This window comes from Ambystoma mexicanum, chromosome 2q, assembly GCF_040938575.1.
Source record: "Ambystoma mexicanum isolate Mex_15411 chromosome 2q, UKY_AmexF1_1, whole genome shotgun sequence".
NCBI classification, from domain to species: domain Eukaryota; kingdom Metazoa; phylum Chordata; class Amphibia; order Caudata; family Ambystomatidae; genus Ambystoma; species Ambystoma mexicanum.
Genome location: NC_090924.1, coordinates 238,756,410 through 238,776,287, shown reverse-complemented (window position 1 = coordinate 238,776,287; position 19,878 = coordinate 238,756,410). Strand labels below are relative to the sequence as shown.

The 19,878-nt window shown below is 42.7% G+C and overlaps 1 protein-coding gene across 1 annotated transcript in view; it reads right to left on the bottom strand.

Moving 5' to 3' along the window:
- The window catches only part of BAIAP3 (BAI1 associated protein 3), a 2,154,334-nt gene that overhangs the window by 864,367 nt on the left and 1,270,089 nt on the right, over positions 1-19,878 (bottom strand). Inside the window, exon 9 of the mRNA XM_069647200.1 lies at positions 17,596-17,640. Within this exon, the coding sequence (XP_069503301.1) occupies positions 17,596-17,640 (45 nt within the window). The remainder of the gene's footprint in view (positions 1-17,595; positions 17,641-19,878) is intronic.

Sequence of the window (19,878 nt, the reverse complement as noted above, 5' to 3'; positions counted from 1 at the left end):
GCAGTGTAAGCAACTATCTTTTAGAAACTCTAAATTCTTTGTGTAGGAGATTAGTCATACCTCAGGTGACCAGGTGCTTAATCTTTGCCCGGACCTTCATAGCATACCTGCTGATTTGTTTTGCAATCTAGCAAATTTCTGGGCCCATTTATTGGCAGTTATCTTTTTTTTTGATAAAACATTTTTTATTATCATTTGATTACAACATAAACAAAACACCCAAGACCAAAAAGGGAGGAACAAGAAAAAGACGAGGCAGTTACATCCACTGGGCCGGCCCGGCCCACCTTACAATAATAACTGTCTTGCATCACCATCTTCATGGAGTACGGTCTCGATTCACCTTATAAGTGTTCAGGGTGATGTCCCCGGAGTCCGTATACCTCAGGGCCCTCCCTCCTCCCATGCCGCCCATATTTTGGAGGCCTTATTGGGACAGCCTCTTGCGGTATAGATCCTCCTTTCAATCATAGCACATGTGTCCATGTCCAATGCCCATTGCTCCAGTGTCGGAGAGTCCGGGGCTCCCCATTTCTGTGCAATTTTGCGCTTGATTAGGGCTGCTGCCGTATGCAATAGCAATTCTTCCCATTTGTTCAGTTCGTGCTCCCCCGGTGCTCCCAGGATTAGGACCTTTGGGTCCATGTCTATAGTTTTGGAGAGTATCCGGGTCAGTTCCCGACAGCAGGCTTCCCAGAAAGTATGGATCCGGGGACAGGACCACAGGATGTGAAAGAAGGTCCTCTCCTCACCCCCGCACCTGAGGTATAGGGATATCCAGTCTTCGTTTCCCTCTGGCCACCTGAATCCTATCCAGGATGTGCTCTGGCGAAGCCATATGGCCAATGGTTCTATCGCGAGAGCGAAGAGAAGGGGGGAAAGTGGGCACCCCTGTCCTGTACCCCTGCCCAGTAAGAAAGAGCGAGCAGTTCACCCATTCACCCTGACCTCCGCCCGGACATTTGTATACAGCAGTTTGACCCATCCCAGGAATCCCTCCACGAAGCCCATGCGTTCCATGATCTCCCAGAGGCCATCCCATCGGACCGAATCGAAGGCCTTCTCAAAATCAATCGCTAGGAGAGCGAGTGGGTCGTTAATGGCGGGAGCCCTCTCTAACGCCTGGTGGAGTCGACGCAGGTTCATACGGGTCGATTTGTATGGCATGAAGCCACATTGATCCGGGTGTATTAGGGCCTCAGCCACCGATTGCAACCTGTTGGCTAGGAGTTTGGCAAGGATCTTAGCCTCGCCATTGATTAGCGAGATTGGCCTATAGGAGGTGCACTGGTCCCGGGGCTTATCAGGTTTAGGGATGACCACAATGGTGGCCTTACAGAGGTCTTGCAGGGGGGTGCCCTGTTCCCGGGCTGTCAAAAACATTTTATGGAGGGAAGATGTAAGGTTGCCCTCCCCCACCTTCCGCCAAGTTTCAGCTGGGAACCCATTCGGTTCGCAATTGCGCTAGTGCTTCGGCAACCTCGGTCTCCGAGATGGCAGAGTCGAGACTCGCCCTTTGCTGTACTGAGAGAGTTGGGAGTGGTATGTCACTAAGGAGAGTTGGGTCCAGCTGCAGGGTCGGGGCCCGATAGAGTGTTTAATAGAATTGGGCGAAGGCCTCGGCTATCTCAGCGTCCGATGTGCACCTTTCACCCTTTAAGGTGACAATCTCATGAACGTACCGTTGTCCCTCATCCCTTTTCTCCAGCCAAGCTAGCATTCTGCCGGCCTTGTCCCCATGTTCATAGATTCTGGCTCGAGAGTCCCAATGAGCTTGTTTAGCATTATCCAATAAGAGGTTTCGGAACCGCTCAGTGGCTCGTTTAAGGGAGAGCTGGGTCTGTGGGGATGGGTCAAGAATGTGTTTGCTCTCGCGTCGGGCCAGTTCGCCCTCCGCTGTTGCTATGTCTTGGAGTCTCACCCGCCTCCTATTTGCCACCCAGGAGATTGTGGCGCCCCACAAGACTATTTTATAGGCCTCCCATACCACCACTGGGTCCTGTTCTCCGTTAGCATTAAGCTCGAAGTATTCGGTGGAGACTTCCGAAAGGTGGTCAACTAGCTCGGGGAAGCCCAGATAGTAATTGTTCAATCTCCAAGTTCTAGGGGGGGGGGCCTGTGTGTGAATTTCCACAAATAGGGGTGAGTGGTCTGAGATGCCCCAGGGAAGGAAGTTGGCCGCTCCTGCCCTGTAAATATCTGTGTGTGGGACAAAGAGATCTTCGATCCTGGAGAGGGAGCCGTGGGCTCCAGAGTGAAAGGAGTACCCTCTGGTGTCCGGGTGTAACTCTCACCATACATCACCCAAAGCAGAAGCAAAGTTATACAGTTTTGTAGGGGTATCTGGGTTGCGGTGTCTAAGGTGAGTACGGTCAGTGGTATTGCACATGACATCATTAAAATCTCCCCCCAGCAACAGCCTGCTCGGCTGGTATTTTCCAATGAGGGCCGTCAAGTCCTCCAGCAGCTCTTGCCCCAACCCAGGTGGGGAGTACACTTAAGCAAAAGCGACCCTCTCCTCCCAAAGCGTTCCCAGAATCAGCACATAGCGGCCCCTAGGGTCCTGTTCCAAGCTCTGAATAGCAAAAGGAATGTGCTTGTGTACAAGAATGAGGGTGCCCCTGGATCCCATTGTGTAACCCGCATGGAAGGCCGCCCTGTAATTAGTGCATTGGAAATGGGCACAGTTTGATCCCGCAAGGTGCGTTTCGGATAGCAGAGCCACGTCGGGAGAGTGTCTGCTAAGTAGTTGCTTAATCAGACGCCTTGTGAACGCGGAGCCCATCCCATTTACGTTCCAGGTGAGTACCTTCAAAGATTTGGGGCGTTTAGTCGGGCTCGACTGGGGTTGTATGGATGCCATCCGATAGTCGGGATAAGAGATTGGGCGGGTGATTCACGAGGAGGTTGTCCCCGTCAGTGGTGGTGTATTGCGGTGCCTGCCCAGGGTCAATGGTATTGTACTGTCTGGACCATCTGTGGCCTCGTCTTCCCATGAACCTCAACAAACCCTGGAGTTTGCAGTAACGCTTTGCCCCCTGGGTAACAAAAAACTCCCTATAACTTTCCCTTCCCACCCCCTCCCCATACTCCACCTCAACACGAAGTACCTGGAGCCCCAACATCATTGACTCTCAAAAAGAGTAGAGCGTCAACCTTTCGAACCCCCGTTTAGATTAAAACTAAAGAAGTTAGGGGCAGGGGGGGCCTCAGTAGTCTTCTCCCAGCTGCGATGGAGATACGCCACTGCTAGCGACAATATTAATGACGTAAATGACTTACAACAGTTTCGTGGCACCACCCGGCTTAGTCCGTGGTATCAGTTCGGTCTCAGACCTGCTTGTGGGATCGATCCCCCCCGCGGGGGGCCCGCCAGAGTCAGTCCCCAGCTTCCGCCGGTTAGTTCGGTGAGGGTGGTTGATCCGGCTCCGGTGGGTGTCGTGCCGGTGGCCTGGGATTTCTGTCTCTGTTGGCTCGAGGTGCCGACCAGTCTCCCTCGATATGTTGCTCTGCCCAGCGCCAGGCCTTCCTTGGGTCGCTGAAGTGTACCGTTGTGCCCTTGTGATAGATTTTCAGCTGCGCCTGGGAGAGGAGGCCGTATTTGACTCCAATCGTTTGCAACTGCCTTTTAAGTTTATCAAAGGATTGTCGTGCTTTCTGGACCTCCCGCGTGTAATCCGGGAAAAGGGCTATCTTGGATCCGTTAAAGGTGATCGAGCCTTTGGTTCGTGCAAGGTGCAGCAGCGTGTCTCGATCCCGATAATTCAGTAGTCTTGCTATCACCGTTCGCGGGGGAGCACCGGGCACTGGCCTACCCGTGGGCATTCGCTGGGCCCTCTCAATAGAAAAGAACTTAGAGAAGGATTGATGGTCGAACAGGTCCATCAGCCACTGCTCCAGAAAGAGCTCCATTCAGGGGCCTTCGGCTTTCTCGGGAATACCTAAAATTCGAATGTTGTTGCGCCTGGACCTGCCCTCTCCTTCTTCGACTCTGGCCTCCAGAGTTTTGAGTTTGGCGGTGACCCCTTGAAGTTGTTGTTGCACTGCGTGGAGTCCATCCTCCATATTGGAAATACGCTGCTCCGCCTCGCCCGTTCGTGCTGACAATTTCTGCAGGTCGTGTCGGAGGAGGGACACGTCCAGGCTGATTCTGTCTATCTTCTGCTCCATCGATGTGCGGGAGTCTGCTATGGCCGCCATAATGTCCCTCAGGGAGAGTCCAGGTGCCGAGTCCTCCTCTACCAACGGCAGCGGTTGGGAGTCGGGGGACTGCGTTGGAGGGATTGTGTACTGTTCGATTCTGTTTTGCATGGTGGGCTGCCTTGCTTTGTCATTCCCCATGTCCGTAGCTGGGCACTCACCGCTGTATGCGGGTCTTCGTCACGGCAACCAGCTGGCGGTGCCCGTCTCTCCTCATCTGGGCGGAGCGGTTCAGAGTCCAGCCAACCGATTCCTCCAGTCGGGGTCCCACGGGACCACGCCGTAACTCCCGGCCCCTGCCGGTCCTCCTGAGCCCCGTCCCCGACTTGCAACCACCTCAGAGTGTGTGGATGGCCCGGTCCCCGCTCAAAGCCTGCCCATTGCTCCGGTGGCCATCTTGGTTCGTCGTCGGTCCTCACCGGCGTCTCCCTCCCAGGCTCCCACCTCTGCAGCCCCGGCGCGTTTCAGGCTGGAATTCGCCCCATACGTGCCCTGGGTTATCACTCACCGGAGATCATATTTTGGGGGTCACCAGATGGTTCTAAGTAGTCGTTTATAACAGGATGTTAGGCTGCAGCAGCGGGAGCTCCAGAGGCGCATGTCTACCGCATCGCGCAGTTGGCCACGCCCCCATGGCAGTTATATTTAATACTATGGTGCATGCTAGTAAATTTCCTTCATCTTGGAACCAAGCTGTGATTTAATTTGTTTTTGAAGAGAGGCCAGAGAGAAAATACAGCTGCATTCAGGTCCATTTCCCTGTTAAATTCACAATTTAAGATGTTTGGCAGGGCCTCCTTCTGAAAGTGAAACAAGGGGTACTTGATAGTAATATGTTGTCTAAAAATCCAGCTTGGGTTTTATGCAGGGTTGGGCACAATGAACAGGCGCTCAATCTATAACTAATGATTGCTAACTCTTTGAAAATTAGGCACAAGCCAGTTTATCTGGCTTAAATACATTTGAGTACAACATTTGATAAGGTAAATAGATCCAAATTATGGCAAGGCCTACAGACCATGAACTTGTTGACTGAATTGTTGAATATCCTCATACAAATACATCAGGACCCTAGAGCACGTGTTAGGTGTGGCGGGAATGTGAAGTGTACCACCTTCTCCCCAGTAAACACTGGGGTATGACAGGGATGTGTCCTGGGTCCGGTATATTTCTCCTTATACAGTAATGGCCTATATGATGCTATTTTACAAGTAGGTGCTGATGTACCTAAACCAGTTTTAGCTTATGTAGATGGCACGGTTTTAATAACAAGAACTCACAGTGCTCTGCAATGTCTGATTATTGTGTTTATGTTTTTGAATAATCTAGGTCTTCAAGGAACACTGCTAAATCTGCTATTTTGTTCTGTCAATATAGAAACGGATGGGTCAAATTGCCAACTTTTTTTTAACAATGATAAAATTATCTCTGTGGTTGGCTAAATTTGATTATTTAGCAATATTCTGTTTTACAAGGTCAAGAGCGATTGTCATATACGTACACAACTGGTGAGGCTGAAACAGGAATTGGCATCCTGCAGAACCAGACCAAATGGAGGCAATTATTTTTAAAGCACAGCCTATAGGTATGATATCAAGGATTTATACTATGAAAGTAAAAGCACAGTCTAAATATGGTGGTACACCTTCGGGCTTTTCAGATAGTTTAGTGTTGCAAACAGTGGCATTTCTTTTTTCTTTTTTAAAGTTGCTTTATTTGCCTTTAGCGGTTTGGTACTCTGTGGAAATACTTTTAACCCACTTAAGAGCTGACCACCTCAATTAGTTTCAGCTCTAAAGTCAACCTAGAACTACTAGACTTGTTTGAATTTCTTATTTATTTATCTCTCTCTTTCCAAAGACAAAATGCATGTATATGAACACATCCTTACCGTATAACAATTCAGATTATTGCTTCTATATGTGCAATTACTGTTACTTTGTCTTTTTGGTCATTTCTTTACAATACTGTGAATATGATGCAATATTTACTTCACAAAGCAGTACTAACACACCCTTGATTAACAGATTGTGATGTGGGTCAGTTCTGTGTAAAAAAGCACAATATCCATATTCTGTTCATTTATTGTATTATGAATATGCTAGATATAAATCCAGTCCTGGGACTGGTTCTGCTGAATAAAAGCAACTTGTTTTGAGCACGAAAGCAATGGCTCAGGGTACATATTTGGAACTTATATCCAGAGTAAAATAACCCCACTATTTGGATACTCATCTTACTTTTGAAGCATTATTTGAAAATAACATACTGATACAGCACAGTAGAACACTCTAATTGAGTCTAGAGTGAAAAACATTTCTATGTGGTTAGAGCCCCTCTTTGTTATCTGATCTGCCTTTATCAGCACCAAATGATGCAGTCCATGTGGCGGTTAGTAGGCACTTTATGGAAGACAGGCTTGCATTGGAACTGGGATTGCATTGGCTGATGTTGGAACAAATTCGGAAGTAGGAATAATGGACGCGACACTGGGTTGGAAGGAACCTCAAAACCTTTATTCCTCCTTCATCAACTTACTAACTGTAACTGCCATTCCCTTGGCTCTGCCCCTTCCGCCCGCTTCCCGCCTTGTGTGCGTGGGCTGACTTAAAAGCACAGTCACCCATAACAGCTGAGAGTTTGGATTAACTCTAAAGTGAGCCTGGCTCATCATATTATCAAATCCTTAATGTACAATCCGGCATCTTTGTACATCCTGTGGTTGTTGCTCGTAAAACAGCATTTTGGGAAGATAAATGAATTTCCTCATTTTACTACTCCAGTATGTCTGGATCAACATGTGTGCCCTTTTATGCTGCATAGGGAGAAAGTAAGGAATTCTTGAAACTGCCCACCACAAAAATATGAGATTTTATCACCAAGCAATATCGGTCATATTCATTGTGGAGTAAATATTTGCATGATCGCTGTTTAGTTACTAGAGCCAGATTTCACTGTTTAAGGTTTAACCTTTAAGGTTTTTAATGCAATGTGGTCAAATAATCGCCAAGACAGTGGAAAAAACTCTCTGTTGTGTCATGCAATTTGTGAAGATTTAATTCATTTTATTTTATTTTGTCCTGTCCTCTCACTTATTAGATCAAAAAATGTGACACCGATATTGAAGGTTGCAGGATTTAATAAAATGCTGCCCTGCCTTCTGCTATTTATGATGAGCAGAGTTTCCATTAATTAGCTGGGCTTTGTTATTCTATCCTCACCGTCTTTTAAAAATCAGGAGAGATTATTTGTTGTTTTAAAATCTGATAATTTGATACGTTTTGTGATATGATGATTTTATAATCTCCTTAGCAAGTCCCAGTCTACCCCAGTCACTCTGTCAGAGAGGAGCTGCAGCGACGTGGAAACTCTACCTTTCAACTGTGTTTGGCCCTTTAATTGTGAAACTCCACCTTAAAAGGTGTGCTTGTGCGCGGAGCGCCACGCGGAGTGCCACGCGGAGTCGGAGAGTGAGTCCCAGTCTGCCCCAGTCCGCCACAGTAGCCACAAGCCAGAAGCGAAATGGTTGCTGTGCGCGGTCCTCAGACACAACAAAAAACTCTGCAGAACTCATTACATACGCGACGCATGAACTCCCCAAGTATCCTGGACTTGGTGTTGCGTGGAGTGGACTCTCACCCAACCTCAACCTCAGCAATGGTGTCGGCAGGGGTAAGTGTTGTGTCTGCAATCCCCATTAGACTATCACCATCAAGACTGCCATGTTCACCAACTAGCACGCTGACTCTTCCCATAACTAGCATAACAGCATTTACATCTGTTCCATGCCTGTCTTTGCTTGCAAAAGCTATGTTGCGAATCAATGATGCTAACGCTGATGCAGTGCAGATAAGTCCAACAAGTATTGATCAGTGCGGAAGTGTTCAAGTCTCACTGAACAGAGAAAACACAATGCCTATAGCAGGTGGTGCTCAGATGGCGGCCGATGATGACACGCCTGCAAAAAGTCATTGCTGTGGAAGTTAACACGGCTTCCTTTCAGACCCCTTTTGATGTCACCGATCTCAAACTGCTCGCACTAAAAATTCCAGCTGGTGCGGTAGAACATGACAAACTGATTTTTGTTCCGCCCGTACAGGAGATCAGTACGATGACAGCTGTAGAATGTCCTGATAACCTTCATGTAAAATTGTATAACAAGCTCACATTAGATAAAAGTTGCCTAATATATCAGGACTCATGTGCGAGAAGGGGAGAAGACTTAGCAGCGCATGAAGCGCGTTTAACGGAGCGTCTACTGGTCGATTTTCAACAGGTGAAAAACAAACTAATTAATAGTTTTGTGTCACCAGCACCAAAGAAAATTTCAACTGAAGATGCCAATAATTGTTTAACATTGGCCAATCATATGGGAAAGGAATTGCATCTGCAAATGACTGGCACGCCACAGATCAAAGGCTTAGTCAGAACACCTCGAGGCCCCATATTACCAAAGACGCAGCAACTGAACCGCATTCAGCTTATCTTCTAAATTCACAGTCAAACTTGGATGTAGAGGTGTTACAACATAAAAAAAGATAAGCCAGTGGACTCACAAGGCTCAACACCTCCCTCTGATGCACAAAATATTGATTCAGTAATGAATCATAATGAAAAAGCAAATCTCTCTGTCGCGGCAGGTATACCGATCCATAATAATGTACTTGCTGCAACATCGTTGGCACTCATTCCCTTAGTTAAATTGTATGAGGCCATAAGTGAAACTATGAAGGACTAAAGCACTCAACTCATTAAGATAACAACATAACTAACTATGTTGGAACTGACAAATGTAACTTTAAAAGAAAAATTGGAACGAGAAACTGACATTTCAACTCAATGGTAACATCGTTTGGGAGACCTTGCCATGAAAGATCACACTGATAATGTGACTCGAATGAATGCCATTCTTGAATGCATGAAATGGCTACGTCATGCTGACAGAAGCAGAGCCATGGAAGTCTTACATGGACTGCTGATGTCACTTGACAATAGAGAAAAGCAACAACGAATCAGTTCACAAAGCAAGAGAGGAATTGGTACAGCTATGCAGTCAAAGAAGACTGGGGTTACTGCAGCAAACCACATGAACGACACAGTGATCTCGACTATAGGAACACTTCTAGTTAGAAGCGATTCCTTAATAGACATATCAGAGCAACCCATGTCTGCAAATCAAATTAACGGTGCCGAAAATGAGCCACTGAGCCATGACTTACAAGTTGACAGAGTCAATTTTAAAGATACTTTAAATACATTTGGTATTTTTACAGGCATAGCTAAAACTATAACAAAGTTAAAGACCTACCAAATTCGAAAAAGACAGTAAAAACTGTGTGAATGCAAAACAATGCGAAGAAAATTACATTGACACCCAAGACAAGAACCACGAAACAATTTGTAAGGAATTTATCCACACCACAAAAAGAAGGTCTATTTTCAAGGAAGATAAATAGACAGACACAAGAGGATATTATTAGATCAACGGAAGACAAAGAAATACACACTATTTCGCAAAAAACTGTAAAGAAGACTCATCCACCCTCAAATAAAAGAAGATGAACGGACTCAGAAGAGTGCTCAATATCACAGACCGAAGGCTCAATCGATCTATGTGAATATTCTACATATTCGACCGGTTCAGCAGATGAGTCAGTAGAGCCAGTTTACCAGGAGATAACAACAAATGCACAATTAACAGAGTCGAGGAAATGTACCATCTCCACTGCAAATGTTCCCACGAATTAGCAGGTAATTAAAGTTCCTGGTAGACGGAGTGATACAGCTAAACCTTTGCCACTTGATGTAACATCTGACTTGTCCAAAATAGCAAAGAGTGGGTTGTCTGTAACCATTCCACAATCTATGAAATTGAATCCCAAAATGACAGCTGCCCAGCTACGGAAACAAAGTACACCAACTTCGTCAACTCAAGTTGTACGTAAAACAGACCCCAGATCGAACACATGGAAAATGAGCTTGGAGAACATCTTTCCGGAAGAATCTGAAGTGAACTTAAATTGGGGCGACATTATGCGCCTATTGCATAATTTTCCATCTGTACGAACAATTAAATCTAATGACATTGTGATCGGAGAATATATTTCAAAAGAGTGTCTCGATCAAGTATTTCTGCATATAAGTTCTCAAGCAGTTGAAAACACCCTGATGGCAGCTAAAGAGGAACTTCTAAGTTATGGCTTTGATCTGGCGGTTGTGAAAGACCTTCACAAACCGGCCCAAGATAGTCCCAAATTTTATTGCGAGATGAGATCAACAAATGAAAGAAGACGAGATACCTTAAGACAGCAATTTAGAATAAAGGACAGAAATAGTGGAGAAGAATTTAGGAATGACACAAGAAGATCCGTAAGCAAGCCCAAGACAATAAGATTTTCAGATTCCCAGTGAAACACAGTCTGACTTGATTTCCTGCAACACCACTGGACAACAATTTTGCAATCTGTCTCCAAGAGACATGGCTGTGTGAAACTCCTTCAAGAGATGGTTATTCGATGCTGCTAAATCCAGCAGGCAAATATCTTTTTGGATGGCCGCTTTCTGGACTCCTGACTATGATAAATAATGCCAGTGGTTGGAATATCATAGACTCATTAAATCCCAATTTGTTTGTCCAGGGCACGGTGTTACAGCTAGATGACAGTCCTTGCTCAAACACCAAACAGCTTTTGCTAATAAACACTTACTGGAACCCAACGATGATTTCGACCACAGAATACGTATCATCAATAACTGAAATGATTGAAGCTAATATGTTAAAACACAAGGAGTTATTAATCACTTTATGCGGTGACCTACATTTCACATGGTTTTGACTGTGATAAGAAGCTTGGAGATATATACTCAAACAGCCAACCATTGAGTATATGCAGAGGACAGATGTTTAAAGAAGATCTATTGGCAAGAAATTGTGAAATGTTATATGGTAGGATAAAAGGTGATACTCCACCAAACTACTCCTGGCATCGCAATTCAAGTAAAAGAATAATAGATTACAACTGGATCTCAAATACTCTGTGGTCAAAACTGATCATTTAAAGATCCAAGATTCTACAAGAAGCGATCATAACATTCTGAGATTATCTTGGACACTCCCTAAAACGATTCCAGTATCAAAGCATTCCTTACATCTTAGTCTGAATCAAGGAAGCAACAGACTAAAAATGAATGGTTGTCAAATCAAGAAATTACTTCAGATGATAACATCAGACAATTACCCAGTGTACTCTAGAATAAAATATGCTGCCCTCTTGATGCAATTTAAACAAACATCAACAATGAATAAACAAATTGATAAAAAAAATATCAATTTACTGAAGCAATAAACCAACAAAAGAAACAAATACATAAAGAGCTACGGTTGCTGAAAAAGATGGGAATGAACTATCAACCACAGATTAAACAGCGCAAATAAAAATACGGTAACTGGCTGAAAAATTTCACAATGCGTAGAGACCAAGAACGTGCAGAAACAATCTTAAAATATATCTCCTGTCATTAAGCTAAAGATATTTGGAACATCATAAATAATAACTTGAATTTCCAAGATAATAAATGTACTCAAGGAATTTCTAAAGTGTGTTGGCAAAGCACTTTCGAGACATATTTTATAATGAAAAACTTCCAGTAAGCAATAGAATTACATCAGAGATTGCCAAATGGGATACAAGATAGGCCCAGATGGGTTAACAAATGTGATGCTTAAAGCCATAACAGACCACTGGGCCAGTTTGATCGAAGAACTCTTTAAATTGATTTCCTGTCATAAGGTGTTGCCTAGCTCATGGAAAACAGCAATAATCATTCCTGTATTTAAGAAGGACAGTCGAGATGACCCGGCAAACTATCGGCCAATAGCCTTATTAGATATAATGGTTAAGATTTTTGCAACATTTTTACAGCGGAAACTATCAGCATGGCCCACAAATGCTGGCATCTTGGATATTCGTCAGACAGGTTTCACAAAAGGAGTTGGAACGGAAGTAAATCTTCTAATACTTAATATTCTAAAATTGGAAGCTATAAAAAAGAAACAACATCTATTCCTTGCTTTTGTAGACATGCGGCAAGCATTCGACACCGTAAACCGGGATACATTCTGGAAAAAACTAAGACAGTGGTCATACCCACTGACATTGCTTCATCCAATAATGGCCTTGCATGAGAAGACAACAATAAAAATACGGCCCAACACAATGGGAGATTTAACTGATGAAATTATCACTTATAAAGGAGTTAAGCAGGGTTGCCCACAGGCGGCGATCCTATTTAAACTGTTTATCTCCGATGTCTCAGCAGCCTTAAAAGAAGTCAACTGTTGTCCACCAAAAGTCAATGGGCAGCCGATCAGCTGGGCATTATATGCTGATGATGTAGGCCTCCTAGACACCACCCCAATTGGCTTGCAAAGACTACTAACACAATTGCAAGGCTATTTAAAACAGAATGATCACACAATAAATATAGGCAAAACTAAGATTCTCACCGCTGGTAAATGTTAAACAAAAAAGACAAACGTTTCAAGTGGTATATCTCTGGAATACCAATCGACCAAGTACCATCTATCCGTTATCTTGGCATTCAATTCAACAAATCAGTAAAGGAAAAAGACTGGATGTTGGATTTGAAAAATCGAATGATTGCATTCTCATTACAGGTAGCAAAACTACATGCTGATTATGGTAAATTTACAATAAAACCTGTTTTGACTTTCTTTACTCAAAAGGTGGTTCCATCGCTTACATTTGGTGCTGAAGCAGGTTGGAACATCGAGCCCCAGATATGGAATGCTTTGGAAGGGCAATTTTGGAAAAGGGTCTTTACACTACCAGCCTGTATATCGATTACAACTGTGACACACGATCTAGTTATTGACTCAATGTATGGAGCAGTCTTGTGTAAATCAGTAGCTGCACTGAGAAAAATGTCTTTAGTCGATCAAGTGCCAGCATATCAGATATTAACCTCGTCTGCAAAGGTCCCTCATTCTGGCATTTTGCAAATTTGGGCAAATAAACTAAAGCTTATTCTAGACTATGCAGGTATAAAGTGGGAAACTGTAATGCTGACCCCACAGATCGCCAAAAAAAACTAAAACTATGGAATTGGCTTCAAAACAATGCCAGAAGGAGCAAATTGAAAACTACATTATATCTGGGAATAGCAGAAAATGGCCTCGACCATTTGCCTAAATACTTAGCAAGATTTCCGTCGAGAACCCACCAAAATCAATTTTTAAGGATACGGCTGAATGCATGCAAAACGAAAAGATAAGGAAACTCCTGACAACATCTGTCGATATTGTGGAGATGCAGTGGAGTCTTTAAAACGTATTCGCTTCCACTGAACGGGAATTTGGATGAATGGTGGTTTTATGTGCTATCAAGTAATCACATTCCTCTGACATGTGCCGTTGTAGATTTTTTAGAAAAGATTTTGTTGATTACAAATATGCCTGACAGTTAATCGAATACATGAGACATCTCTTTGTAGATGGTGTTAAATATAAGGCAATACGTGGATCATTTGATCTAATCTGTTTCTTGTTGTTAGCACCTGAATTCAGCTATGTCTACGATGGATCTACTGACTTTCTTCCTTTATTTTGATTCGGATTTGTCTCCTCTACTTTCGAAGTTGTTTTGCATGCAGTCACCTTTTATTTGATTTTCTTTTATGACGTAGTGACTATGTCCAAGAAAATGAACATACTGTTGATGAGAATTATAATTGAAGTTTGTTTTCAAACTATATGTAACAAGAAAAATAAAAAAATGTAAAAAAATAATAATCTCCTTAAATTGTTGAAATGAAGTTTGAACTGTATCTGTATAACTGCGTATGTATACAAGTTTTATGGACTGTTGCAATGTGGTCCACAGACAAATATGTCCATCTTCATGGGTTAATTTTGAATTGATAGGATAGCTCAGTGGCAATGTGCTCGCCTTGGAAGCTAGACGACATGGAGCAACACAGGTTCGATCCCCGGGTCCGTGCTTAGAAACCTCTGGGTATTTAGCATGTTATAAATAACCCATCATATCACAGACGATAAGCAGGAGGCAGTCTGCTGAAATGTAATAATGAAATTAAATAAGAAATTCCATTTAAATCTGTAACCAATAGCGATTTTTAACTTGTGAAATATCCATTCTTTTAATGCTGCTTGATGTCTCCATTAAGAATCCTATATGCAGTATTTCATTACAAAAGCAAATATAGATATTGAATGTTCATTATTCAAAGGGGCTATTTCTACTTAAGCAATATATCTTGAGAATGGGGGTCATTATTGGTCCGGTAAAGCCCATGGGCGTCAGTTACAGGCCTGAGGGAAGCAAGGACCTTAACGATAGCGCGGGGATGGATGATATATATAATATTATATAATTGGTTATTCATAACACGCTTAATACTGAAGAGGTTTCTAAGCGCAGAGCTGGGTTCAAACCTGTATTGCTCCATGTTGTCATGCTTCCAAGACAACCGTGGTGCCACTAAGCTATACTACCCGTGGGTTATTTTGCTATTAGTACCCCGGTGAATTGAGAAATGTATTTAAACCATTTCTCAACTTGAGAAAAAAACTACAAAAAAAGAAAGAGAGGTAGACCCTTCTCCGTTTCCATGGTGGCCATTTGCATGCCGGGGATGTGCTGGGGATGCGCTAGAAACCCCAGTGTTCTCTGTGCCGAAGAGGGATGAGGTAGGAAAAGGTAAGTGGGGTGTGGGCATAGGGTTTGAAGATGTGGATAAAGGGGCCTGGGGAGGAAGGGGCAGGGGACATGGGGAGTGTACTTACCTGCTGCCTGGCGAGGAAAGATGGCGGTCTTCCATTCTGAGGAGGCTCGAAGCGGGGTCTTTCCCAGTGTGGTAAAGATCCTGTTTTGAGCCTCTTCATTGGCTGGGAGGTCGCTGCAACCCCCTCGCCGGGTGCTAATAAACATTGCTTCCACAGGCTATCCTCTCCAAAGGACCACATTCAGCACCAGAAAAAGTACTAGAGGCAATGCAGCCATCTCACCAAACAAGCTGAATTCCCATTTCCATGGGGAGAGAAGGGGAAAAAGCAGGTACAGTGAATAGCGCTTTATAAAATTTCCTTTCTTGAGATGACTGCAAACTCCATCCCAATACAAGGTGTCAGACAATGTTTTGGCTCTATAAGACTCCATTGTGGTGATAATCACAGAGCCTCTATATTTGCAATTACATTTAAAAATCCCGTATTATATATTTGTTTTTTTGTTTATCAATGTCATGCACACTGTTACAAGTCCCCATTGTTCTAGCATCAGCACCCCTTCAGGTACCCGTCAGTCCAAGCCCCTTACTGCCCATTCACTCCCACTTACCCAGCGGCAGCAGTATGGTGTTCATACTTGGCACACCCGGAGGAAGGCGGGCTTGGATGGTTGCCCGCGGTCGTTGCGACCATTCCTTCACCAGCAGTTGCCATGGCGTTGTTCAACGGTGTGCCGTGGACGTCGGCTCAGCCTGGTTCCGCGTCACGTGGTCAGGAAGAAGCGATCACCTGATGTTACCACGGAACACGTGACACGGAAGCATCGGGAGAAACACACCACGTGACATTTGTCACCTGACTCATTAGTGCAGTTAAAAACAGCAAGTACGCGTTTACACAGTGCTTCACAGCTGCTTCGTTTCGAGTACTGTTTGGCGTTTCCCGCACCTTCTATTCATGGCTTTTGACTACGGAAAGTTAACGAATTCCTGTGCTTCTTCCTCGGATCACAGACTGCCTCGTGGACTACCGATTCCTGGCATCGCTAAATGGTTTTTGATCTGGACTTCCCCTGGATTTGTTATCAACCTCTGGTTTCTGATCTCGGGCCGTTCTTTGGACTGCTCACGGATTATCCCACTCTGAAAACTGATCATTGACCCTCACTGCCTTTACAGGTGTATAGTGTGTTCCATCTGGAGTGCTACACAGGGCTTCTTACGCCTCCTGCTGCTGCTGGATATTCACAAGCTCCTGCCCAATTGTCCCTACTCAGGGTATGGTTAACCCCCACTCCACTTCCACTTCCGCCTAGGTAAGTCTTGTTGTGGTTCACATCCTGTGTTCTGAGTATCAACTGCATTGCCATTGTCTTATGCTTAACCCTTGCTTGCCTTACAGCAGTCAGGGGTGTTTCCGGCGTTCCTGGTTCCTGTTTCGTGGCACTCAACACCTGTGGCCTCAAGGATCACACGGGTAGTTGTATTACTATCTCCCCGTGTGGTATTTGGGGACGGCGGTTCTCATAATCTACACGACCATCAAGACAGAACAATCAAGTGCCCAAAGCCCGTGGGCATCAGTATTGCCTAAATGCATTGGGTGGCACATTTACAGTGAACTTTGTTGTTGCTAGAAAAACTGGTTCATACAAATCTGCTTACTCATTTATTGAAAATAATATTCATCATATGTTGCTATAGATATTAGACTCCATCCATCCCTTGAGACGTGAACCAGTGAAGACCCACTAGCGCTCTATGCCTCATAGACTGTATGATGGGAGAATCTCTGAGATAGCCTAGCGTTAAAGTAGTAATGAGGCTGGCATAAACATTTTACGATCTTCTGGAAGCCATCATCATAGTTATTTTTCGCCAATCAGGGTTTTGCATGTAATTTACACCTATACTTCTGCTCACGGTGTCAGTGAGCACACATAATGCACATGACAAGATGGGCTTTTGTCTTCTCATTTTCCCATTGTTTTCTCTACTAAGTCAGAACTTCTGCACCCCTGCTTTTCTTGCTCCTCTTCAAATGTCTCAAAACAAAGCATCATCGCCTGATTCCATACATTTGTTGACCATTAAATCCTTCATCATCCACATACAATAGTCCAGCGCAAGTTAGAATATAATTTGATCTCTGTACCTCAATTGTAATGTTTTAGATGTAAAGGCAGGTAGTCTTATGTGTCTTGGAATATGAACAGAGCACACTCATTGCCTTCTAAGGACTTGATGTTTTGCAAATTCAAAGGATTTCTGTGCAATATTTAAACATTACTTTTACAATATTATACAGTACAGAAAATCCAATTGTGCTTGCATTCAAAACCTCCCCCCATTTTGTAGAGGGTTGCAGACTTGATAAGGAATATATTGAAATTGTGGGTATTTAGTGCTCACATTTTAAAAAGTGCAATTGAATATTTCTTAGCCCGCCATTAGCATTATTGTAGCCATTCTCCCCTTCAAGCAAATACCCCACACACAAAATGAAAATATCATAACACTATAATTAACTCTACTTAATCTAGTCACAGTTATATAGCCAAATGTGCTCTGTTGTCTTTAACAAAAAACATTACATCCTACCACATACTCTTCCACATGTATACATACCAAATATCCAAGTGAAGTTGATCGCTATGAATATCATCTATTTCACTGTGGAGAAAAAGACATTGCATTACAAAGAATACTGCACTGGACTTAAACATGATTTATTCAGTTAATTGTTAATACATAATGCTGGAGACTCTTAAGGATTTCAAATTGCTTTCCTCTTCAAAAACAATACAGTCAGAACATACTGTTGAAAAACCACATTGAGTCAGTATAAAAATGTGCAGATTTGTACAATGAATAACATGGTGGTGTGGCGGAACTTAACAATTATACATTTACTTCTAAAAAATTGATTGAATAGTTTGCAAGTCTTTCTAAAATTTGAAATTGTAGCTGTTTTCTTTGTTCTGAGTACTACTGTGTTCCATTTCCAACTTTGTATTAGCCTGTATTAGCACAAGTTCCTAATAACGTAAAGTTTGGCACTACTAAAACTCATGGTATATTCTAGAATCAGGCATTGAAAAAGAGTGTCAGCTATTTGACCAGGTCTTTGCAAAAGTAGTACATGTTAACTTATGGACAGTTACCAGAACCTAGCTCATGTGCTCTTGTCTCAATTATCCCATAAAAAGTAGAATTGTGTGGTGAAAAAGGAAGAGGCTTGTTTTTGCAGGACCACACAGGAGATGGTTTGGATTATTTAGTTTGACTAATTCCAGAATCTAGATGGCATGCATGAACTTGGATTAAAAAGGTATTTTCTTATTTAAATAAGATGTTGATATGCATTATTTGTTGTCAGGATCAGACTTGTGGCCAAAATAAATATTGCCCTGTCTGCTAAATATTTTCTCCAGTAGTACTCTGGATCATCATCAATATTGATGTATCTAAAATGTTTCTATGTCTGCTCCCCAAGCATAAACCTTATTCCAAACCTGCAGAATTATATCTGTCACCTTCTGCGAGTTCTCACTAATGGATGACATAAACTAATCATGGGACCTCACCTGATAATTTGAGTTTTGCAATTATATTTGTGTTTTATTGGCACAAACATACCTAGGAAGCTACGACAAGGACTGTTCACATCACCATACCATGTGTCAACCACCATAATCTTTGTTAAATTGTGTGTGGATATAGTTCAAGAGCTTCCCAGGTAAACACAAATAATAGAGTGGAAACTGATTGATTAAAGTTTGGCTAATCTGAGAAGTACTAGTTGTAATTTTGGATATTGAATAACAGGAAAGTACCAAGTATGAACAGACATTTATATTTAGAAAATATTATCAACTGGGCTGTAAATGTGGGATATTGCTGATCTTTTGCTTTGGAGTTTGTTTCTTAAGATTCACTAGTTCCTCTATTATTGCACATTTCATGATTTCGTTTTTCTACTGAAAAACTGAAGGCAGCTCAGGTTCCAACCATGTCCAGACAATACACAATCTAGAAAAGTAGAATGAAGAAAAGGCAATGTTGAAATTAACTGAGTAACTCCAAAATAATGTTACTGGTGACTGGAATAATTGATATTTGGATAAACCATAATGTCTATTATTGCAGAGATGTGCTTATGAAAAAGGCACCCTAAATACATTAATTTCGAGCAATTTGCAAATATATAACACAAGCTTGCATTGGACATTTGCCATAAGGGCATTGTTATTTTCTTACTGTTTGAATTGATTAGACTGTTATATGTCAGCCATAAATTACGATAACGTCGAAAATGTTATGATGAGTATTTGATTGCAACGAATCAAAAATACACCAGATGTAATGGCTTAATAGGAGTCATCTGTCAAATCTTCAACCAATTTATTATTAGTTCAGAGGCCATTTTCTTGCAAAATATTAATTTTCACAAAAAGTTCATGACGTGTGAATGTGAACATTCAATTAATCAAAATTTGAAAAGACATTTCAAACAAGGGAAATCTCTGTATGAGGCCTAATTGAACTTGGGATGAATATTGGAAGGACCATCTATAATGTATAGATATCACTTGGCAAGTGTACAAAGTTTCCTTTAGGTTGACATTTCAGCACAAAATATGGCCAATGCTAACAGAAACAAGGAATTATTCCATATTAGACTATGGTGTGACACTATTGAAAACCTTTATAAATGTGTTATGAGGAACCTTTCTTGAGACATTGCTATTGTTATCTTTCGTCAGACCTTAAAACAGTTTGTGTGAGAGGTTTTAACACGATCCAGTCAATAGAGGATCAATAGGTGCCTCCAATGTGGAGCATTCTAAGACCTTGATTTGAGATGTCCCTGTAAGAAAGTCTATCTATTGTACTGTCATTTGACAGTCC